Genomic DNA, 26,220 nt, shown 5'->3' with positions numbered 1-26,220 from the left:
GGTGGAAAATAAGTATTTGGTCACCTACAAAAAAAGCAAGATTTCTGGCTCCCACAGACCTGTAACTTCTTCTTTAAGAGGCTCCTCTGTCCTCCACTCGTTACCTGTATTAATGGCACCTGTTTGAACTCGTTATCAGTATAAAAGACACCTGTCCTCAACCTCAAACAGTCAGACTCCAAACTCCACTATGGCCAAGACCAAAGAGCTGTCAAAGGACACCAGAAACAAAATTGTAGACCTGCACCAGGCTGGGAAGACTGACTCTGCAATAGGTAAGCAGCTTGGTGTGAAGAAATCAACTGTGGGAGCAATCATTAGAAAATGGAAGACATACAAGACCACTGATAATCTCCCTCGATCTGGGGCTCCACGCAAGATCTCACCCCGTGGGGTCAAAATAATCACAAGAACGGTGAGCAAAAATCCCAGAACCACACGGGGGGACCTAGTGAATGACCTACAGAGAGCTGGGACCAAAGTAACAAAGGCTACCATCAGTAACACACTACTCCACCAGGGACTCAAATCCTGTAGTGCCAGACGTGTCCCCCTTCTTAAGCCAGTACATGTCCGGGCCCGTCTGAAGTTTGCTAGAGAGCATTTGGATGATCCAGAAGAGGATTGGGAGAATGTCATATGGTCAAAACTCAACTTGTCGTGTTTGGAGGAGAAAGAATGCTGAGTTGCATCCAAAGAACACCATACCTACTGTGAAGCATGGGGATGGAAACATCATGCTTTGGAGCTGTTTTTCTGCAAAGGGACCAGGACGACTGATCCGTGTAAAGGAAAGAATGAATGGGGCCATGTATCGTGAGATTTTGGATAAAAACCTCCTTCCATCAGCAAGGGCATTGAAGATGAAACGTGGCTGGGTCTTTCAGCATGACTATGATCCCAAACACACCGCCCGGGCAACGGAGTGGCTTCGGAAGAAGCATTTCAAGGTCCTGGAGTGGCCTAGCCCGTCTCCAGATCTCAACCCCATAGAAAATCTTTGGAGGGAGTTGAAAATCCGTGTTGCCCAGCGACAGCCCCAAAACATCACTGCTCTAGAGGAGATCTGCATGGAGGAATGGGCCAAACTACCAGCAACAGTGTGTAAAAACCTTGTGGAGACTTACAGAAAACTCTTGACCTCTGTCATTGCCAACAAAGGGTATATAACAAAGCATTGAGATTAACTTTTGTTATTGACCAAATACTTTTCCACCATAATTTGCAAATAAATTCTTTCAAAATCATGTGAGTTTCTGGATTTTTTTTCTCATTCTGTCTCTCATAGTTGAAGTGTACCTATTATGAAAATTACAGGCCTCATCTTTTTAAGTGGAAGAACTTGCACAATTGGTGGCTGACTAAATACTTTTTTGCCCCACTGTACATTCAGGAATGGTTTGAGGAGCACAACGAGTTTGAGGTGTTGACTTGGCTTCCAAATTCCCTAGATCTCAATCCAATCGAGCATCTGTGGGATGTGCTGAACAAACAAGTCCTAACCATGGAGGCCCCACCTCGCAACTTACAGGACTTAAAGGATCTGCTGCTAACATCTTGGTGCCAGATACCACAGCACACCTTCTAGTGGAGCCCATGCCTCGACGGGTCAGGGCTGTTTTGGCAGCAATGCCAGATCGCTATAGCCTAGAAATCTAGACGCAACCTAGCGGCAGCAAATGTAATTTGCAGCCAGGGTAGTCTAGCAACTCTCCGCTGGCATGCGAGCTGGAAAAATCAAACTCTGGTCAGGCCAATCACATCGTTTTTCTTCAAAGTGACGTGAATGTGATTTTTCTTGGATTTAAATATTACTTGGAGGGTTATATATATATATATATATATATATATATATATATATATATATATATATATATATATATATATATATATATATATATATATATATATATATATATATTTTTTTTTTTTTTTAATTGTTTTGAAAAATATATTTATAAAATGGCCAAAATAGATTGGTAGAAAAGATGTTAGCATGGCGCATGAGCTACTCAAACGCACACTCGCACAGAAACGCATTGTTAGCACCGCTCTGACGATTTTGTCAGTAAAATAGCGTAGCAACTTAAAAGGCAAAGCTACATTTCTCACTAGCTTCAGCCATACTACTGACAAAGACGACAAACTTGTTCCGTAAAAGATTATTGCGATTTACTGGATGGGAGGCGCTACAATGTTCCGTTCATTTATCAACTGAAAACAGGATGACTAATCGATTCTTGGGATTTAAGAAGCAATATCGGTTCGTAAAAATGAGAATCGATTGAAATAGAGAAATCAATATTTTTTTACCCAGCCCTAGAAAATTATAATAAAATGGATTTTAACTGACTGTTTTTAATTTCCAAGATGATATTTGCACTATTCTATTTTCGCTATTTCCAGGTGTTTAGATCAGGGAAACAAGTTTAAAAAAATAAATAATATTTACATTGACTATCAAATATCTACTGAGTTGACCTACACCATATATAGCCAGATGATCCCTTCCCCTTGGTGATCCTCCCAATAATTATTCTGCAAATTTGTTGCGGATAGGTGGACATTCTCTGCTTCAAGGTAGCCTAGATTGTAAGAGATTGAAAAGATTGTACAAGAAGAAAGATCTTACCTCCCGTTTCACAAGCAGAACAGAAAGCTCCGTCTTAAGTACATAAAACAAAAAATAAACCACACAAACACTTTTTTTGTCTTTTATTTGTTTTAGGTTTTTGAAAGTTTTGTAATTTTTCCCAAAAGAAAAAAAAATCCTGAGGTATTCACAATATAATGGCATTTCTTTCATTTGAAATGAGAAAACAACAAAAAAAAATAGTGGGGAGGGGGCATCAAAATGATGGTAAAACTGTAATGGCTGTATCTCAATAAAATACAACAGTTTGGGATATTTCTGCTCCATTCGAATATTAAAATGGTACCCAGAAAAAGGAAACCATAATAAATAGTAAAAATAAAAAAATAATAATCAATATTCACAAAAGACAAGCTGTTGTAGTTGAGTCTTATTTTTAAAATACCACATCAAATATCTTAGTTTAAATCAAACTAATCCCAAAAAGTAAAAATGTTTCATCATAATATCTATATTCTATAACTTTCATTTATCCATATACCAGAAAACATGAAAGGCTGTCTAAGTTTGTTGTTGGCACAAAGCATTTCTATTTTTTTTTTACAATATATTTTCCAAGCTGTTATCAAGATGCCAACAACAATAGAGTACATTATGTAAATCTGCTCTTTTTGACTGGTCTTGAACAGCATGTCAACGGCTGCATCAAACAGAATTAGCAGGTTTAAACACTTCTAAACAGAATTTGGTGAACTACATGGTTCTAAACTCCATCATGACAATTTTTTATAATAACAATAATAATTTAAAAAACCTCCAGTGCAACAGCAGCTAAAAAAATGTGAGATTTCCACATAAAGACACATTGTAACCATACAGCAAAACAGAGCTGTGATAACAGCTCCAGGGGGAAGAAAGAAAACAAACTACACAAAAAGAGGGGGAAAGAAAAAGAGCAATAAATGATTGCTTAGCTTCAACAGAAAAAGACACACCTTTGACGCAACATTCGCAGGAACCACTTTGTGAAACAATAACTTGCAATCTGTTCCACTTTTCTCATCTTAATTTGGTGTGATCTTAAGCCTGAAGATAATAGCAGAACAACAATAATAAGAACAAACAAACAAAATGGTAAATAAAAGGTTACAAAGGACCAAAACGGATACAAAATAATAGACTTTTGGTTTTCTAACAGCTGAAGACACACACAATGTCTTGCTAAAACCTCTCTTCACACTCACTCACAGATCGACCCAACACAAACACAACATGGAAGAGAAACAAACAAAAGGTCAAGAATCAATACAGATGACAAAATATCATCACAGCAATGATAAAAGTAAAAATTGTATAATGCATATCAAGATTAAAAAAAGAAGTCAGGAGACATAAAAAGGCAAAAGCGTGTCTTTTTCGAAAAACAATGTATTGGAAAAAAAAAAATACAGAATATATATATATGTAAAAATCATAAATAAAAGAAAATATTTATGTCTCCCCTCCCTCCCACTTCAACCCACAACAAAATGTAAAATCAATGGCAGTTACTTCAGAGATCATAACATGCAATTGATATACTTACAGCACTTGACAAACTATTTCTCTGAACTACCAACCCAAACACGCCCCACCCACCCCACCCCACCCCATCCCAGTACAATCCTTAAATATGTCAGCTCATTGACGAAAAACAAAAGAAAACACTCTCTATTGATCATAAAATCTCTCTCCGCGCTAGCTGAGGAAGTGATATTCACTCACTCACTCGTCGCAGAGATAAAGAGACTCCAGTAGTTGTGTATATACAGGAAGTTCAGTGGGGGAAAATGCAAACGGACTTGATTTGAGTGACTGCATAGTGAGTATTTGGTTTAATTACAGATGGGGCATTATTATGATCATTAAAAAATTAATCTAAAAAAGTAATAAAAGACTCATACAACATGATGGCAAAGTACACGCCTGAGCACACACTCCAAAAATAACAGTGATGCTGCAACACATACACACACACACACACACACACAGATAAATGAAACAGCGGCACGCACTGGTTTAGTTAACATCATTTGGTGTTCAGAGATGTGTACTACAACCGCCGCAGAAATGGGTTTATCTCTGTCTTATTCACAGAAACACCCATTTCAACAAAAATAAAAACACAAATAATTGATGCTTTGATTTCAGAATCAATAAAAAAATCATTACAAATTAAAATAGTGCCAGAAAACAGTGAATGGAAGAACACTTTCAACCAAGCATAAACCATAAAGATTAGCATCTCAGAACATTTTTCCTTAGAGGGGGTGTACGGAAGCTTGTTTCTGCCACGGAATAACAATTAAAAATGTAATTTCATCTCACAATTATGACTTTTTTCACAGAATTGCGAGTCATAAATTCATAATTGCAAGAAATAAGTCACAATTGTTTTTCTCAGAATTGTGAGTTGTAAACTTGGAATTGCGAGAAATAAAGTCCGAACTCGCAATTATGACTTCTTTCTTGTATTTTTCACAGAATTGCAAGTCATAAACTCATAATTGCAAGAAATAAGTCACAATTGTTTTTCTCCGAATTGCGAGTTATAAACTTGTAGTTACAAATTTATATATTACAATTCCGACTGTATTTCTTGTATTTTTCTCATAATTGCGAGTTATAAACTTGTAATTACAAATTTAAATAGTCAGAATTGCAAAATATAAACCTGAAATTCTGATTGCGAGTATATCCCAATTTGGACTTTTCCCTCATATTTGCAAGTTTGTATAACAATTCGGACTTCTTTCTTGTACTTTTCTCAGAATTGCGAGTTATAAACTTGTAATTACAAATTTATATATTGCAATTGTCAAAAGTCAGAATTGCTAAATATAAACCTGAAATTTTACATTGAAGACTTTACACTGCACAATTCTGACTCACTCACATCATTGAGAGTTTATATCTCGAAATTCTGAATTGTGAGAAATTCGCAATTGCAATTTTTATTAAACAAGCTTCCATAGGTGTGTGTCGGCAAAATAAAACCCCAAGAGTGAAGGGTGACGGACTGAAAAATAACATAACACTAAGATGCTGTTTCCAGCACCTCACCCGCCACAGTCTCGCTGGAAATTACATACATGAAGCTGTATATCCCTCATTCGAGGTCCTCAGAATAACAATCCAGCATCATCTAGAATAACAATAATCATCCTAATGACAACAACGCCACTGGTTTGAATTTGTTTTATTGATGACACCTTTGGTGTGTAATGCTGCGGTTATATCTAGAAGGTCTACTGAGAGAATGACGGACAGACAGACAGGCAGGTTTCCACAGTATCCGTGATGAATATCAACACCAAACAGGAAACCAGTGTTATGTTGACAGCAAGAGTCCTGTTAGAGATTCTATTTGGCATGTGAAAGGAGCGAAAAACCTATCGGGAGGTTAATAGTTACAGCTCATTGTTAAATATAGTGTTAAAAAAAAAAACTAACGTCCTGTTTTATTAGCTCTTTTGATTAATTTGTCGATCCAATTCGATGGAAAACTTTGGACTGCAAACGGATGAATTTTGTGCAAAATCTTCAGAATTATTTGACTATAAGGTGTTATTGCATTGTCAAAACAACACATTATCATAATCAAAGCAGCCAAAATATGTAATGAGGCGAATGATAACCAATTAGTTGATGAATAAAACTCATGAATTCATCCACCGCAGGACGGACACAGAAGTTGCTTGCGTCTGACCCACGGCTAACGGTGTAATAAGGGAAAACTAGCTCAAATATATATAGATATTACCAGCTGGTGTCTATTATTTTGTACAAATAACTGGAAGTCGTTCTTATTAGTTGCTTAGAGTGAGCGGTGACGTTTGTGAGTTGGCATAGTTTCAAAAACAAACTACTGAGATATAAATATAGATTCTCAATTTACTTCCTTGCTTGCCTTCTCTTTCTCTTAATGAATCACGCCATGCATTTGACATGTAATCATTCTCGTATTTGGTAGATGTGTAGACATTGCAGTGTTTTATGCATTTGGTTTAGAAAAAAAAAAAGAAAAAAAAAGATTCGTCCTTTGGGGAATATAAATCACTGAGAGCAGCATCTAAAGTAAACAGTAGCAGCAGTAAGATAATAAATAAATATAATAGTAATAATAGCAGATAATAAGAACAAAGTTTCAAGGATAATGAACAAAACAGTAAGATGCAAAACAACACCAACTACAAATAAAAATTGGTACATTGGTTCAAAAACGATTGAAAGCTTTTATGCAACGTCCAGCTAGCTCACAACAGCGATCTATAAACCAACCGACACCTGTTACCGTCAGCCCTGAAATCCCACCAAACCTCTCGAACATGAGCCAATACTCTCTAGAAGACTTCACTGGAGACTTTCTTTCATACTTTCATACGCCTTTCTCTCCCATCCCATCATTCCCTCTGCTACGTTCATTAGTCTTTCTTCAGTCCCTTATATAACGCCATACTTCCTGTCTCAACATACGGTTACCCCCTAAATCTTTCTTTGCTGATTTGTTTAGTCGTACATTTTTCTTCCTCCCTCAGTCTAGCAGTGATTTGGCTTCTTATAGCAGTGAATCTCAAACTCTACAGCTTTGGTTGTGAAAGTCGCTGAACATCTTCAGCACGACCCTTAAGCAGGTGCTGAAATCCTCTGAGAACAACAGCTTGGCAGGAAAAAAGCAGTGCTGTGTCAAAAAAAAAAACCTTTGGTTTGCTGGAACTCAAATGCTCATGGGAAAGAGTGAACGCTGAAGAGAATGAAATGATGAACGGTTGTCTGGGTAGATGAGTCGGGTGAATCAGAGCAGAAATGTTCTACTCACAAAATGACACGTTTTATATTCTTGTGGAGGAAACGCTTGAAACAAACTGCAAAAAGTCCAACTCCCCCGCTTGACCAACATCTCTCATGTTTGCTTTTGGTGACTTTGATTGTGTTTTCAACCTCAGACACACTAAGGCTAAAACACAGCTAAATCCTGTTAAAATCCCCGTTTCTAACACTTGTCTTCCTGAGATGTGCATTGTTAAGACTACAAATTCTGGGCTAATTTTTTTGTGTTTTATCTAGTGATAGACCGATACAATGCAAAATTTGCCCTTTTCAGATTATCATTGGCCAATGATATCAGCATCGCCAGTGAAGTGTGTAATTTCTGTGTAACGGAATTGCATAAATAATAATGTTATTTATAAACAATGATATTTATAAACTGTTTTTCTGAACAATCCCCCCATCTGCCATTGGTCAGACAAAACCGATAGTCCCGCCCCGAATTCGCACCATTGTTGAACCAATGTCACTAGGTAAGGCTGCTCAAACAAACACAAATTGCTCATTTATAATTGTTTTGGCATATTAAATTGGGATATGGTATTGTAAATTATGCACTTCACCTTTAAAAACACCCTTATCGGTCAACCACTAGTTTTATCTTAATATACAACCTTCTCTCTTAGCCAATATATCTATTTCCACACATGAAATTCCAGACCAAACTACTTGTAAAAATCTAAACATCAAGGATTAGAAGTTCTACCACTAAGAATCACATACGCTTTAAGTACGTGTTACAATTACTGAAATATTTGCTAGAATAGAAAAGAACACTTCTATAAAACATAATTTATGATATATATCACACAGCTAGTTTCTATTTGCTTGGATTCAGTAAATGGCTGTGAACTGAAGGTGCGCTTGAATCGTACAGAAAACTCGGACTGATAAACGGATAACACACACTCACACACACACACACACCATTGCACAGTGTTGTTCGACTACTCTGTTCAGTCCCTGAGTAAGGGGCTACGGAGGACCTCATGATGTGCAGATTTGGATTTTAACGTGAACTAAATGGACTGTATGCTTACTCATTATATGACGGTCTGAGGTTTAGCGAGACGGTGTTACTGTAAATGTGCGTGCGTGCGTGTCACAGTGTGTGTGTTAGACTGCAACCTGCAATGGTCCATCCTGTTAGATGGGTGGATGAGGACAAAAATATTTCAGATTTACATCAAACCTGCCCAGGATTGTCTGTCGATCAGTCAAACTCCAAAATGAACATTCTATCTTTTGCTTTCTCCCCTCTCAATCGGTCCATTTCCACTCCGTCCCGTCTTTCTCGTTAACGTAATTTACATTTCAAACCTGTCCATCCGTGTCTCTAAATCAACTTCCCAAAATCACATCATTCCTTCTCTCCCGTTTCTGCCGTTCTCCGCCTGGCTACCTGCTGAAGAGAGAGTGGAGCTGGTGATGGCTGAAGCACTGGCTGCTGCGAGGAGACTCTGTGCGCTCCATCACCGTCTGGAACCAGCCCGCCACGTCTATCTCCGCCACCTCATAACGACGGATAAAACTGTGTTCCTATAGAAAAAAAGACCACTAGTGTGAAGAAATGATCAGACCAGGCTATTTAAGATCTTAAACATCATTGATATTGAACGGAGCACTACAACTAATGCTCAAGCTACATGGGAGATTGAGACTTACAAGCAGCTTGTGGTATTTTGGCCTTTTTCTGTGATCCTTTGTGAGGCTGCAGAGATAAAGAAAACTAGGATCTGTACAGGACTCACACACAAACACAGGTGACCGATACTGGTGCTAAAACTTGGTTATGTTTATGTAACGGTATGAGGGTGTACCAGTCTTTGACGAAGGACTGAAAGTCAGGGGAAAAGCCCATGCCGAGAGGAAGAACCGGCGGGTCCTCTTGCAGAACTTTGGTGAGGACCTCAAAGTCTGTTTTGCAGTTCTTGTAAGGAAACTGTCCTGTGGCTAACTCTACCTACAGGTGGGGAAAAATATAAATAATCACTTTTAGTTATTCAAGTAGATTGTTTTTTGAAACACAGCTCTTTAATTACATTTACAATACTGTCTGAAAGTTAGGGGTTGGTAAGCTTTGTAATGTTTTTAAAAAGTCACTTATGCTCACCAAGGCTGCGTTTATTTGGTCACAAGTTACAGTAAAACCAGTAATATAGTGAAATATTATATTTTAAAATAATAGTTTTGCATTTTAAAATATTTTAAAAAGTAATGTATTCATGTGATGGCAAAGCTGAATTTTCAGCATCATTACCCGAGTCTTCAGTGTCACATGATTCTTCAGAAATCACTATAATATGATTTAATGCTCAATTATTATTGGTGCTCAACGTCAATGTTGAAAAATTAGCTTTTGCTTTTTTTTAAATTAGAAACAATAATTTAATTTATTTTTCAGGATTCTTTGATGAATAGAACCTTCACAAGAACAGCATTTATTTGAAATACAAATCTTTTGCAACATTATAAATCAGATTTGGATCAAATCACCCTTCGCTGGGAGTTTGATTGACGGGCGATCTGACCAATCATAATCCGCCATTCGCCGAATCCGCCATTTTTTCCCCGACAGTAACGTTAAAGAGAGTTCGTAGATTAACGTTGGTGGACTTGAACTTGTAAAACGGTGTGTACTGACGTCTTTCTGCGGTTGAAACAACATTTCTTCTGAAGTTCATTCAATACTATAAATGAACTTGAAGGAAGAGTTGATCGGTTCACGAGCAGCTTTAACTGAGGCGCTAACGTTACAGCTATCTGTGACTCACCACACATTGAAGAGACACAAAACGGTATTTATTGTTTACATTTCTTTAAAAAAAAATAACAAAATGTTAGAGTTGAGACTTTGTTTCATATCAAAAGTAACCTGCTCTGTCTGTTTTTTACCGCGTGACTCGTGAGAGCATGATGAGTGTGGTGGTGTTAGAGCGTGGCTTGACGGACAAAGCAACAGTAATTAAAGGGGGCGGGTCTTTGCGAACGGTCAATTACATCCATCCAAGTATAAAATTCTTTCAACAACAATAACAATCATACTGACCCCAAGTTTTTGAACAGTAGCATAAATTCCACATCTAAGCAAATGAAAAGAGTGATTATAACATTATATAATAATGATATAACACCCCCTACATAAACCAAGTGCTGGCCAGCAAAGTAATCCCAGTAAACAAGGGTCAGCTAGGAAAAAGAAGAAAGGAAGAAATCACCAGAGAAATGCCAAGACTCCAGACGTCAGCTCTGATGTCATAATCTGGTTTACTGGGGTCTGGAGGGTCTATTCTCTCAGGCTAAAAAACACAAGAGATGAAAAATATGTATGATGCATATCATGGAAAAGGCTGTAACTGAGTAAAACAGTAATTACTATATTATATCCACCTTTAGCTTTAATGACAGCAGGGTAAATAAGCATTTTTGTATACTTATACTCTAAATGTACAAACACTGCAGAATCTTTTATTTACATTTAAAAATTGTACCCCATAATCTTGCTTTGTTTTACATTTTTCGAAATCCTTTATGACATTGAAATCCCAATGTGTGCTCACCGCCATGTATGCAGCACATCCGGCGCTGCGAGTCTTGGCCTTAGAATCCACCAGTCGGCCACTAATGCCAAAATCACACAGTTTGATCTGCCCTTTGTCATCCAACAGGATATTAGATGGCTTCACGTCTCGGTGAATGACACCGTGTTTCTCTTTCAGATAAAGCAGAGCCTTCACAATCTACATACAAAAAGAAAAAGTGTAAGATGAAATCAGATCTAAGAGTTTCAACTTGCAAACAGACCAATATCGAACCAATAATAGATGCCTTTCTGAACCAAATTAATTTAAAACAAAGCCTTACGGCCACGGTCATCTTTCCCAGAATGGCCTCTGGTATGGGCCCCTGGATCCTCTTCTTCAGCTTCTCCGCACACGTCCCCATTAGTTCCATGGCGATGAACACATCCGTCTACAGAGGTAGAAACGCCTTTAAACAATTCAAGTAATTCAATATATTTAAAATGCCCCATTATGCTGTTTTAAAGGTTATTAATTTGGCAATTAGGTTGTAATAAATGGATTGTTTAAAGATTCAGTCTCTCTAAACCCCTCCTTTCTATAACCCTACCCTGCTCTAATTAGTCAGATGGATAAGTTCTGATTGGTCGACCGAAAATTTCAGCTCTGGAGCATTCCTCAACATTTGATATTCAGTGATACGAATGATGGCCTCAGTTTCTCCATATCAATTCCACCTCATCACCTCACTGAAGTGCATGCAAAGACGACTCGCAAGACACAAACCAAACTCTTCCAGGCCTCAGCTACATCTAGAGTTTGACGGCAGGTCAAAGTAGATGTTGTTCGCGGGCAGCCAATGAAGACCATAGACAGGCAGTATGCAAATTTGTTAGGTGTAAATATCTAACAGGAAGTGAGACTGGAATTACTGACGACTTGTTTCAGCAGTTCAGAACCTATTCTTTCTTTTAGGAGACAATAACTTTATATGTTGTACACTTTGCAGACCTTTTACATTCACAAACAACTATATTACACACTGAATGAAAGGTAATATTCGAAAAAAGAATTAGCACCCAAACTCTGGAACAGTCTTCCTAGCCTTGTTCGGAAAGTAGACACACTCACAGAATTTAAATCTAGACTAAAAACACAATTCTTTAACCTGGCATACACATTATCACATTTATATCATTCAAATCCATTAAAGGAATTGTTAGGCTACATAATTTAGATCAACTGGAACTGGGAACACGTCCCATAACACCAGATGTTCTTGTTACATTGTAAGAAGAATGGCATATACGCTAATATTACTCTGTCTGTCTCATCCTTATCGCGAGGTTACCGTGGTCAGCCGGATCCGGGTCATATCCAGATCAGATGGTGGACCTGCACCTAGACACGACCTCATCGCAGCCCTGAATGTCAGCAGAGACTTGTCTACTAGAACATCCCCCTGTGAAGACCTCGTCAACACGACAGCCATCGGCACAGATCCTCAGCAAAGGCCACAAGAACCAGACAAGTCCTCTGCACAGACCCCTATGGCCAGCTTTGTCTCCATACCAGCGTGATGAATCCCATCTTCAAGCAGAAGGAACTGGGTGAAATATTTTGAATGCTACCGATCCACAATCTGACTTCTGACTTGTGATGCAGCCTGAATCATAATCACACTGCGTTCGTTCGTTGGCCAGAGGAGATCTGAACCCCCCCGACTGAGCCTGGTTTCTCCCAAAGGTTTTTTTCTCCATTTGTGTCATCCGATGGATTTTGGGCTTCTTGCCACCGTCACCTCTCGCTTGCTTAGTTGGGGACACTTTATATTCAGCAATATTACTGATTTGACTGCACAGACACTATTGGATGAAAGCTCAACCGCTAGATGACGACAACACTGTTTTCTGCAGACTTTCTTTATAGCTCAATTGAACGTATTTTATAAATGATGTACTTTACACAGTTATTGAACTGAAACGAGTCAACACTGAACCGATTTCAACTGAATAATGACCGTTTAGGGTTGTCTTTTTAGAATTGAATTCTGTTTGCATCATTGAATCGTTATTTTCCTGTTTATAACTTAAAAGCTGCTTTGAAACAATCTGTACTGCGTAAAGCGCTATATAAATAAAGTCGACTTGACTTGTTACTCACGTTGGTGACTATTGCTCCATAGCACTGAATGATGTACGGACAGTCATGACTCTTCAAAACAACGTCCAGATCCATGAGGATTCTCTTATTCTCATCTTTATTACCCGTCCTCCTCATTTGCTGCAGGGAAAAACACACAAATGGAACACACTGAAATTAAACACTAACTACTACAACACAATCTATCTACACAAAGAGCAGTGATATAATTAGTAAACAGTATTTACTCCTGTCTAAACTGCTGTTTTAATGACTCCGTAATTACAAGGAAAGTTCAAGACGACAAACACATTCTCCATTATCCAAACATTTTAATAATAATATTTGAAGTTCTTTTGGCTTTAGTGCATTGACAACATAAATAGCAATTATTAACATTTTTGTTGATATCACAATCACACCTACTATTTATTCTGTAAAAATCTTAAGTTTAAGTCTTAAATATATAGTATGTTCTATAATTTAGGAATGAGGTCCCTCGCAAGGGCATCATATTTAGGGGTCCTTGATCAAAAAGTAAAAAAAACCCTGGTTTAATCCCATCCAGAAAAAGACTAACTAAGTATCAGTAGTGATGGGAGAAAGCGTTTTGAAACTTTGAATCAAATAAACCAATTGTTCAAGCGTGTTTGCGAAGTGGCCATCGCTAATTATTAGCGACGCATGTGTTTTATGCTTGTTTCAGCCCGACACATTTATAATTTTCACGTCCTGTGGCACGTTGTTTAAATAGCAAATGCATTTGCGCGCCCATGGGCGTGCTGGTCTGAAAACGAGGTGTGTTCAGGCGCATTGATGGCACGTTGCTATTTTGAGGCAACTGAAATAGACCAACAAAAACCTGGTCTAAAGTCAATGGCGCAATATTGTTTTTGTGTTATTTAAAGGGTGCGCTAGTAATATGCGCCTATGGGCGGGTCAAGCACAACTGGCTTTTAAAGGGAATGGGAGATGAGACTCTGATTGGTTTATTGCACGTTACACCCAAAACGAACATTACTCATTAAGAGAATAGTGACACTTTTGGACCATTTTTCCCACCGTTAAACTAGCAAAAGTGGATTCGGACACGCCCTAAGTGCCTTTGCGCAGTGCGCTTTAGACCATGCGCTTAGATCGTTAAAATAGGGCCCAGAAGATTGAGCAGAGAAACCGAGTGCTGAACTGACCTTGACAGCGATGACATGGGCAGTCTTCTTAAAGCGAACTTTAAACACCTGTCCACAGGTTCCACTGCCGATCTCCCCCTCACTGATCAGATCCGTCACCTCTGCAGGGTAACGCTGGAGAACACACACACACAAGAGGTCGGGCACTTTTTCCACATTCAATCCCTCCAGGATCTATAAAGACAGACTGGTGACTCACCTGTCCGTCAATCTTCAGATATCCGGTTTGTTTCATGATTTCCTGAAGCTTTTGATCGATTTCAGCACTGAAGATAAAAGCATAAGCAACACATTAACACACCAAGACCTTTAGTTTTTTTTTTAAATTAGAAGTGAGCAAACTACACTATGCTGTGCATGTGGCATACTTCTCCAGGCTCTTCTGTAGGCAGTAGGGTGGGGTGGGAAGCGTGAGCATTTGTCTAGGTCTGTTAGGGTACGTGGGGTGTTGAGGAGAGCTTTCTGAAGAGGACGAGCGACTTCCTCCATCGTTGGCCAATGGTAACTGTAAAGCTGTAAAGACAGACCAGAAGGTTGGAAGGAGTGGGAGAAAGGACAGAAGTCAGTAACCGTTAGTTGATGGCCATTACAGGGACAAATGTTCAGGAAGGAGCCTAAATTAAGAGCCTCAGGTCTGAGGGTCTAGAATCTGACAGCTGATCCAGATTCACTCTGAGGTCTATTTTGCCCCATCATAGTATAGCAGACTACTAAGAATTGAGGGTAACGTGTATGGAAATAGTGTCAAACAGCAACATGCTTATTTTAAAATGCCATTCTTAATTTTCTTTATTGATAATAATAGAATAGAATATAAAAAATGCTTGAATTATTGAAAATATAATAATAATAATAATAATAAAATAAATGTGATTTCTAAAATGTATTGTTATTACAACTTATAATAAAAAATGATTTGTTTTCGAATACATTTTATTACTGTTATAATATAAAAAATATAATCGGATTTTAAATCTAATAAATTATTTGAAATTTGAAATTTTTTATTCATGGAAAGCCCCTTGAGATGCAGCATCTCGTTTTCAAGGGGGACCAAATATTATTATATTTTATTATTATTATTTATAATAATAAAAATAAACAATTACACATTTTTAAATAATAAAAATAAAATAGTTTTCTAAAATATATTGTCCTTACAACTTATAATAAAAATGTATTTGTTTTCTGATAATTTTTATTACGTTTATAATATAAAAACAATCAATTCGAATTGTTATCAAATAAAATAAATTATTATTGTTTTTATATAATATAAAAATACATTTGTTTTCTAACAATTATTGTTGTTGATGTTATTATAGATAACATAAGATTTCTGTCTCGTAATAATATATATATATATATATATATATATATATATATATATAAAAAATCATTATACGTATAGAAGTACAAAACATAATAATTAATTTAATACAAATATTAATAATCTTTTGAAATATGACATGGGCATTTCTTGACATTTTGTGAGATTTAATACATCTTGAGCTGTGAAGCACATTTTGGGTCAGTGTTTTATTACCATCTATGTAAAATCCGTCAAAGTCTGTTCAACTGTCTTAAAAGACATTTGTGACCATTTCAAATCCAGAGGAAATATCAATCAAATCAAGACAGTAATAACTCTCCATGTCATGCCAAGATCAGACACACTCATACACAGTGACAAAGGCTGCCAAACAGTGAAAACCAGCCAATGGAGTTAGTGTTAGCATTCCCAGCATGCACCGGGGCTTATGACAGACAAGCAGAAGTCACCACCGGGTGACATTTGGCATTCGCTCACCAAACCGTGCAAAAATAAACATTTGATACATTTTCTAGATGTTGTTTGAGCACAGAAACGACACTGCTTTTCAGAGTTTGACAAATAAAGTAAGTAAAGAGGAAAAGGAGAAAGGGATAACTGAAAACTTCTGATTCCTCCTCAGGAAAACCTGTTCATGGGAGAGAATCGGTTAGCTTGGGTTAGTCAGTGAGGTCAAGCAATTCGGTGCAGAGACGCCTGCTGGACGCACACATACAGGCGACTACGTGGCCGTAATTCACATCTGTGCAGAAAACAGAGCCAAAGCCGTCTCTTCCGGAAAGAACGGACAAAGAGCTGAGAGACAGGAGAGGCCAGACAAGCTCAGACCCAACAGTTACTGAACACAGAACACCCTGTCGAGTGTTTGTGTGTGGGAGGTGTTCACTCAGTCGGGCCGTGCAGTTATAGCCACAACATGCACAATGTCTGATCTTCCAACAAAACAAGTTCATCCTACACACAGGTCTCACACCACACACACGCTCGCAGATCCCTTTTCATGTTCAGGTGGAGAGAGGGAATGAGAGAAGAAATGAAAGATAGAGAGGAAGATAATATTTGAGTGTAGACAAAGTGAACGAAAATAGAATGAGATTCCAGCAGTGAAAGTACGGAAAATGGATGTTTTCTGATGAAATTATAGACATTTTTATGTAAATGAGATTAATGAAAGAAAGCTGTATGAGATTAAAGCCAACATTTATCAAACTGACCCTATTTACTTTATTAATCCACTTTTCTGGACTTTTTAAAAATTAAATTAATAGTTTTATTCCGCATTTTTGCATTTACATTTATCAAAAGTGACAGTAAACATTTAAATAGGGATGAAACGGTATGGAAATTTAACATCACAATTATAGTGACCCAAATTATCGCGTTATCAATATTATCACGGTTTTGTTCAAATGAGATGAAAGTGTTCAAAAAGAACAGATGCACACACTTAAAACATTTCAACAAGTTTTATATTTGAAAATCAACAAACAACAAATAACTAAAGCAGCTCTAAGCACTTTTTTAAAGCTAGATTCTGTGGGATTTCCTTCCTTATAATGGCCGTCGTCAATAGCAACGCATAAATAATAATAATTTTGTCGTAAATATAATCTCTAATATTATCTCTGTAAATATATTCTCAAGCAATATTCTCATCAGTGTTCAGCAATGATGCATTTAAATCTAGCATATTTTGTGTAAGAGCCCAAACAGTATCCTAGTGAAATAATGCATATCCATATTTCCATATGATTTGACAGTTTATTTTATTAAATATCAAAATGTGTGCATCATACCTGACACCTAGATGATCACTTTACAGTCAGTTTTATGACTGTCATTCCCTTCAAATGCTATTGAAGTTTGAAACGTGTATAACGTTACCAATGTTGTGTGTAACTTTAGAGACGGCCCCTAAATTCGCCAGTGCTATGCCAGTCATATCAGATGCGCTGTGGTTCTGCTGTTTTTTTTTTTTAAACCATTTTCGCCGCTGAAATAGAACAAAAACAGTCAACCACTGTATGATGAGTGAATCTCCTGCGTCCATCGCACGTTTATCTCCGCTTTGAGTGTAGATTTCAGCGATTGAGAGCGGCGCGCGCTCTGAACAAAACTCTGGCTAATCAGAACGACTCTGATTATGAGACGACATCGCTTTCATAAACTCAATAGAAACACGTGTGAGTCAAAAGTGACAGTAAACATTTAAAATGCTTAAAAAAACTTTCTATTCAAAGAATAAATATATCTTGGATTCCACAAAAAAAAAATTAGGCAGCATGATCTATGATCATGATCTATTGAAACAGAAAACAGCTATTTTAAATTGTACTAATATTTCACAATATTTCTGTTTTGATAAGATACAGCCCTAGTGTGAGTATTGACTTCTTGAACTTCAGATGTGATTGTAATTTATAGACAAATTAGAAAATTATTTAGTTATAGGTAAATTCAGTAAATGTTTAAACATATTTAATATTAATTCATATTTAATCAACTTTTAATGCAAATATTATACTGCTCGATATCTTTGCAATAGTAGCACACAGAAAATTTGCTAAATTAAGATATCGTATTTTAAAACAATACAAAATTGCAACCTTATTCTGAATGAGACGTACTGTAAATGCACGATCGAAGTTTTCAGTCATTCGTCAAAATGTAGCAACTAGAATCTGCTACTCAAAACAACTCTTCTTTGTCAGGTGACGTCAGCAACCACTGTTACACTTTTTAAGTCCTTTCCTACATTTTTTTCTTGTTGAAGACCCTGTTTCACATCACACTGAAAATTAGAAGGGTGGCGAATGCCATTGCATGCTGACTTTTAGAAAGAGTGCGAGAAAGTGTCGTGATAATTGGTAGAATATTAAAATGGAGAAGAATGACTGAGAAAGAGAAGAGAGCAAAAGAGAGAAGATGTAGTGAATGTAACCTGCAAGGTAAAGAGAGAGAAGGGGAGGGAGAGAGGGTGACGCAGCGTGATGTAGTGATGATGGTGATGATGATGATGGTGGTGGTGATGATGGTACCTGCGCGCTGGGAGGGAGCTGGAGCTGGACTGAGCTGGATCACGATGACTAGATACAGAGGAGAGAAAATACACACACACACACTCATTACTAAAAGCCCACACACACCTACAGGAATCTCTCTGTGTACTCTCTTCAAATGTTATGAATATGATTCACCCTCAACACGAGCACACTTCACCTAGCCTATTTAATACTGACACCAACTAAAAAAAACACACATAATATACACATCCAGCTAATGGCAGAATCTGTTCATTAAGCAGAGTTCATTTAAATATGGTAATATTACTTAAACCTGAGAAAGAACTACACTTTTGGTAGCTGAAACCATAATCAATTAAATGGATAGTTCACCCAAAAACGCAAAAATTATGTCACCCTCATGTAGGGGTGTACGCTATTGACAAAAACTTCTCTCAATATTTTCTGGGATTTTGACTTCAACAGAAGAAAGAAAGTCATACAGTTTTGGAACGAAATGAGGGGGAGTAAATCATGATTCATGACCATTCATTTTTAGGTGAACTGTCCCTTTAAATTGATCATTAGTCCAGTGGTTCCCAAACTTTTTCTGCCAGGCCTCCCTTTAGTAGATAGAAATATTTTCAACCACCCCCACTTGCACGTATAAAGACGCTCTCAGAGTAAAACACGACCTTGTTTGCAAAATCCTATAGGATTGTTTTTGTCATTAATACAGTACTACAACTTCTCAACTTAAACAAGCTTCTTTGTGCTCCTGATGTGAAGTCTATAAGTGCCGTCTTAACTCGTTTGGCTTCATCCTGCCAGAAGCTAATATTTTGAGGCACACAACACACTGTGGTCTCTCTTCATTAGCCACCATTTTAATGGTGAATCGAAGGGCAAGATATAATGCCTCGTCATTGGACTGCATTCACTTCTGATTCTTCAATCACACCATCTAGCTTTCTGTTCCACGACAACAACCGATAACAGACCACTCAAGCAGGTATTGAGAGTAATCTTGAGGTAATAAAATATGTCAAATTAACATTTTGTGCATTTACTTATGTTGCAAGTAGCCGCATAATAAGCAGGGGGGTCATTTCACAGTGGGGTCTTGTATCACCCTGAAGAGGTTTCTTGTGCATAACAATCTGCTGACTAGAGGTGTAACGGTCCAATTACTCACGGTTCGGTTTTAGAGTCACGGATTCAGTACGGTTCGGTATGTGCTATGTTCAAGGAAAAAAGAAAATAAGAGCAAATAATCAAACTACAAGCAACAGCACAATTAAACACAATGGACCAAATGATGCCAATAAAACAAACAGTGCTTATCAGGTTTTTCAGGTATCTAACATTAGTTTTCAGGTACAGAAATTAAATAAAATAATCAAATATAAAATAACATTGCATATAATCTTCACTATATTAATTAAATAAAGATGAATCATTATTGAAGTTACAAAAGCTATTCGGTCAAGAGCTTGATTGACATTACAAACACAGACCGCAGGAATATTAGGCTGCTGTCACTTTAAGACATAATGCACGGATACAGTACACTGACAGCACGTCTTTTTTTAACGACTGTTTACGTTCACTTAAGACATAACCCATTATGTTTGCTAGGACACTTGCCAAGACAGGCATGTTGACAATTTTTGTGTGAATTTGTCCATTCAAGCACAAGACTTGAAAGAGAACTCAATATTTGCACGCTGTCTGATGAGACTTTTCCCATGTACACGCTTCAGATGAGAGCACACACGAATCGTCTCACAGCACACGCAAGTTCTCGGTCATGTCTTGCTCTTGAATGTTTAAATTTGCATGGCGTAAAGGAGTTCAGTTTAAACACAGATAGCAACATGTGGTATTCAGGTCTCACCTGTAAATGACTGGTCATATTATTAGAGCATATGGCACTTGCAGTGAACCAAGATTACAAAAGAGTGACTGTTTTGTCTGCGCTTTTTGATCATCGCTGTAGTAAAGTATTGGGAAGACAAAATGCGTATCAATCAACAGAAAGATACATTAGCCGAACTCTGTCTGTCTGTTTTACATGTTGATATTATCAACAAACTATATTATAGACGTATTGTCAGATTTGAGATGAACTGCGGTGCAAGTACGTGCCGAACCATGGGTGGAGACCGGTGCGATTCGATTTTTTTTACAGAGAACCGTTACACCCCTACTGTACACAATCCCTTAGTCTTAGTCCTGTGCACCCATATATCTATATTTACTGTGGTCTTTTTATTCCTTGTTACTGTCTACTCAAGTCACTGTAGATTCCTGAAGAAAAGTTTCTCACTTTTATCCATTGCCATGCAATGTGCTAAATATGACGAAGACTTTGAAAATAAAATAAAAGCCAATCTCACACAGTCAACAATACAGGGGTCATATCATATGATGCTGTTTTAAAAGTTCATTATTTTGACTATTGGGTGTATTAGAATCGGTTAACGTGCTTTAAATGTTCAAAAACACATTTTTCACATACTGTTATATTATAGCAGTACCTCTATTCTCAGTCTGTCTGAAAAATGCTGCAAAACCTTTCCTTCCGAAAAGCCTAAAGTGCTCTGATTGGCCAGCAGACCAAGTGCGTTATGATTGGCCAAACACCATGTACGCCTCTTACCCATAGACCGTAAAAAAATATGGACGACACGACTTCATTGACTTCCGCTGACCAAAGTTGAAGCTTTCATAGGCCCGCTCACGGCGCTGACATCTTGGGACCGAGTCTGCGCAGTAGCGATCTCGGGACCGGAGTTGCGCAGTCGAGAACAGGAAGTAGAGGCGCGATTATCAAAAGCCCGCCCACACTCTCGCAGATGCAGAACAATTAATTATGTTGGTGTGAAATAAACAGTTATGGAAGTGTAGAAATTAAAGCTAAAGCTCCAATCTCCTCCCAAAAATCCAGAAAAAAGTCCGTTAGTGTCTCAGTGACAACTTCACTCAGAGAAGCCGTCAATCTCAGCTGTCAATTATGACGTCACACCCCCCGTTTTTATAGCATCAAATAACTCACTAAAACTCAACTTATTTAAAAAACGAACACTTGAAATGAAATTATTGTAATAAAAACTGCCTAAAATGACAGAAACCATCTTTAGGAAACAATTATTTGAAGTGTAATTAAATTGTTTAGTGTGTCTCGCGCCCATTCAAATACATGGAGAGGCGGGGTTTAGGAGCTGTACTGGGACCGGCCACCGGGGGGCGATCGAGGCGCGAAAGCTTCAATTTCTGACTGGAGCACTACAGGCTTGCTCTTACCATAATCACAAGCTTCAGCTTCAAAGACTTTAAGTAGTTGTAAACACACAGTTAACAGTTGTATCTGACTCCACACACCCACTTAACTTAGAATGTGTATGCTTCCATCTGGAAGAATGTACAAGGAAGGTCTCAAAATATCTTAGAAATATGTATTAACATTCCTTTATACCAGTGGCAATAAGAATATTTAATGAAGGGAACTTTTATATTGATATATTATTGTGTGTGTATAATTGTGTTTTTTTAATGAGAAGCCAAAGGAGAATTTCCACATTGGTGGACAACGAAGTCAAATCAATCAATCAATCAATCAATCCATCAACAATGTTCTCCGTTTTATCCCAAGGCGGATTCTGAAAATATGGATGATCAAGCTGCTCAATCGGAACCAATTTTGCAAGCACGACTTGAGCAGAACATTTCACAGTGGAAAGTAGTCTTTGTATATAGCCAGCATTGTACTCTCCCAGGATCAGGAAGCCGTCCTCTGTAAAGTTCGATGTGCACAAACAAACTTTTAGGATGTGCTGTAAATCTTAAAGGGGCACTTCAGCGCTGGGAAGATAAATGTGTATTTAAACTGGGTCATTTATGCAGTAGAAATGTGAAATTATTTTTGAATTTGGTGCCTTCTAGACTGAGAAAAGACAGAAAATGTATTTGTCTCATGTGGATGAAAGACAACAACTCCCAGAATGCACTTGCTTCGCTGCCCTACGAGGCCACTCCCTACACCGCCCCCACCTTCGTTTGGATCTTCATAATAATACAATAATTTTGTTCAGTTAGAGAATAAACACTACAATTAAAAACTGAACGTGTCTTTTCAATAAAGTGTGAGTGAGCCGAACGAAAGTCACGGGACAAACGCAGCAGGAGTCAGATTTCATTCATCACGAGAGGGAAGAGCTGAGGTAGTTAAGCACGGCTGTCATTCTCAGCGCGTGTCCAGTCTGGCGCGTTTTCAGATCGCATATTGAAGCAACTTTCATAGAAATTCATTGAAAAGTTGAAACACTCACTTTGCTCTGCACTGTCCCGTTATTAATGCCCGATCTGATCCGAGCGGCCGTGCGCATTTACATTCTGAGAGTGAGATCTCTCCCCTGTGTGCGGGTTGAAAACATGCGGAACAGCTCCATCTACTGGGTGTAGTCTTTAGCCTCTGGACAATAAATACTCCGATGATGCAAAATGAAGATATTTGCGTCATCTGAGGATTTTTTCCAGAAATAAAATGCATAATTCTCTCGTCTCAGGGGGATATGAGGGGGGAAAGTGCCATAATTCAAATATACTACGGGGTTTCTACTGATACAAAGTTTAATGCTAAATCACTGAAGTAACCCTTTAAGCTGTTTCCTAATTTCATCAGTTTTCGGAAGGCCAAACATATCAGTTTTGCTTTCACATCCAAAACACACAGTCTCTCCGTGACATCCAACAACACTAAAATTCCCAGAAGCCTTGTCTTCTTGCTTTGCGTATGCCTTTGCAATATGCTAATATTTAACATTGTGACGTAGACAGTTGAGGAAGAAATATCTGGGGCCGGTTGCATAAACTGCTTATACTAGTCTTACAAGTTAGTCATCTAATTATTTTCTTCAAGCCAATTACTTGAAAAGGTAGATTGGTCTAATTTGAATCCAAAAAGAAAGTCTGATTAGCTGACATAGTTCTTCAGATCCAGTCTTAACTTAGAGGCTATGTTTATGCAATTGGCCCCTGGGTCTTCATGTGAAGTGTTTTAGGCAGGTCTGAGTAAGTCTCTTTGTGGGACACTATGAGCTTTGTAACTTTGCAGATCTTATACATGCACAAACAGATACACAAACACACTAAAGGAAAACATTAAAAAGCGTCAAATGACTCTTTTAAAATGATTCTCAGATCTTTTACTTTTTACTGATGAAAAGCGAAACATCAGTGAACCAATTTTTTTATACTTTATTTTTTCCCCTGAACATTTACCATAAATACTAAAAAACTAAATATTGGATAAGGAATCAGTATACACATGCTGTCTACCAGCGTCATGACCATGTTAACAGCATCCAGAGACAAAAATATTGCTGCATAGTATAATACACAAGCTGGCAATCTGAAAGGGTTTATGGTTAGGGTAAAAAAGAGCCAGCACAAAACAACAATTAACAGCAACAGTGAGCGTCCAGGAAAGTAATGTACTGGGAGTCTGGGACATCAGCACATCCATTTTAAACACACTGTCAGTGAATTTTTCTGTGTGGAGGAGGTTTGAGAACGGACCTTACACTCCACTCACACAGGAACAACCCAAATCTTTCACATAAAATTAATGTTTAAATACTTAAAATGATCTGAAATGTTTAAAAACACTCCTAACATAATCCTTTCTATAAATCACTCAAATGTGGCCATGGTTTCAAGTCAACCCTCCAAAAGAGACAAAAGCTTAAGACATTAAATTATAAAGGAGAAAGAAAACATGTATTTTCTCTAAATACAGACTACTGACAGTCTCAGAGAAAAAACCAAACCAGCAATTCATAACAACACAAGTCTGCCATGACTGATGACTTTACAACACTAAACACCAACAGCATCTCTCAAATGATAATATTCCCACTAATATTGTGGGAGAACAGACAAGGAGAATCTGACAGAGAAACAAACAAACAGATAAATTGACAAAACAGTCACAGAAGAGAAGCAGACAGACATACAGTCAGAATGATATGCGAGTATCAGGGCCTGCTACACAGCTAGCCTCGAGGCTAACGCTAGTGAGCTGACTGCCAGATATTTTTATTTATTTATTTATTTTAAAGAACAAATCCGTGGTAAACGATTTGGAGTACAGACCGTGGTAAACAAAACTCCCCAGACCTTTAACAGCGAATCATAAGAGTGAATGTGAGTGAAGTGTCAGGATTGTATCGGTTTGTTTATATCTTGTAGAGCGTATTTCATCCCTCCGTCATTAAGACCAATCACCCGTTCACTCTCTCAAACACTCACTTGGCCTCGGGCGCGACCGCTGCGGGCTCATGTCGATGTTCAGGTCGATTCGTTTGCGGGCTTCTTTATTTTCCTGCTTGAGTTTCTCCTCGATTCGGGAGAGTCTCTGCTCCAGCGACGACATCTTGAAAACTTCAGCAGCACCATCAAGCGCCGCTACCGCTACTCACTGCTCTCTAGCGGCGACAGAGGAAACACGGCGCTTTCACACCGGCCCTCTAGCGACCAATGGAGACAAAGAGCCAAGGCACGTTAGTTCATATTTTACTACTACAAAAAAAAACATATTAAACAGAAATCCATCACTAATCACATTATTTGTTTATGTGTCCAGCAGAATATTTTTTACTTCTCATTAATGTTTATTTTTAAAAAAAATTTTACGTACGCTTTATTGAATTAATTCTATAATATTTTTATTATATTTTTTTACTGTTCCTGGAACTTTTTCCAGACATTTTTTATTTGAATTGATGTTTAGGCCGCGTGTCCACTGTCCACCAAAACTTTTTTCCCCAAGGCTATATTGTTTTAAATGTGTTCAATTGGAGTGCAGCGTTTTTAAAACGCCAGGAGCGTAAAGCCCAGAGTATACTTTTTTTACACGGACGCAAACGTACGCGCACAGTCGAACGCCTTGCAAAGTAGACTTCTTTTGACTCGGACGAGTACACAGGCATTCACGCATGCGCAGTTTTGAGCAATCTATCGCTACGAGTTACAACCCAATACTGTAAAAAAATTAAAAGGCTAACGACTAATTAAAGGGTTAGTTCACCCAAAAATGAAAATTCTGTCATTAATTACTCACCCTCATGTCGTTCGACACCCGTAAGACCTCCGTTCATATTCGGAACACAAATGAAGATATTTTTGTTGAAAGCTGATGCTGAGAAAGGCTTCAGACAGGCCTCCATTGGCATTCAGTACATTTACACTCCCAAGATCCATAAAAGGCACTTAAAAGGTTGTTACAAAGTCCATCTCACCACAGTGACTCTACAATAATTTTACGATGCGACGACAATAGTTTTTGTGCGCAAAAAAAGTCAAAATAACACCTTTATCCAACTTGTTCTCGACTTCCGTGTGTGCCTCCACGACACATGCGCGAGAATATGACGTAGATCCGGCGTTCGGGAATCCCGGGAACTACGCCGAGACCTAAAGCACGATCAATGTAGAATCCAACAGCTTAGACACGCGCGTCTTCCTCTGCTTGTAAACAAATCGCTTCTGGGTCATATGTCCGAACGCC

General features: G+C 37.9%; 1 protein-coding gene across 2 annotated transcripts; it reads right to left on the bottom strand.

Moving 5' to 3' along the window:
• Positions 1-5,111: 5,111 nt before the first annotated feature.
• Positions 5,112-25,146, bottom strand: map2k7 (mitogen-activated protein kinase kinase 7). Of its 2 annotated transcripts, XM_079812028.1 has the most exons (12): positions 24,963-25,146; positions 18,687-18,734; positions 14,684-14,828; positions 14,515-14,581; positions 14,316-14,429; positions 13,147-13,266; positions 11,327-11,434; positions 11,023-11,202; positions 10,681-10,761; positions 9,283-9,425; positions 9,128-9,173; positions 5,112-9,001 (listed from the first exon to the last, which is right to left on the bottom strand). In XM_079812028.1, exons 1-12 carry the CDS (start codon positions 25,084-25,086, stop codon positions 8,861-8,863), a joined length of 1,317 nt encoding a protein of 438 aa, XP_079668154.1. In that variant the 5' UTR covers positions 25,087-25,146; the 3' UTR covers positions 5,112-8,860. The 2 variants fall into 2 exon arrangements, with proteins under 2 accessions (XP_079668154.1, XP_079668155.1); XM_079812029.1 differs by lacking the exon at positions 18,687-18,734 and having other exon boundaries at positions 5,818-9,001; positions 24,963-25,124.
• Between the last annotated feature and the right edge of the window lie 1,074 nt (positions 25,147-26,220).

This window comes from Gobio gobio (assembly GCF_949357685.1).
Source record: "Gobio gobio genome assembly, chromosome: 3".
Taxonomy (NCBI): Eukaryota; Metazoa; Chordata; class Actinopteri; order Cypriniformes; family Gobionidae; genus Gobio; species Gobio gobio.
This window is presented reverse-complemented; position numbering and strand designations above follow the sequence as displayed.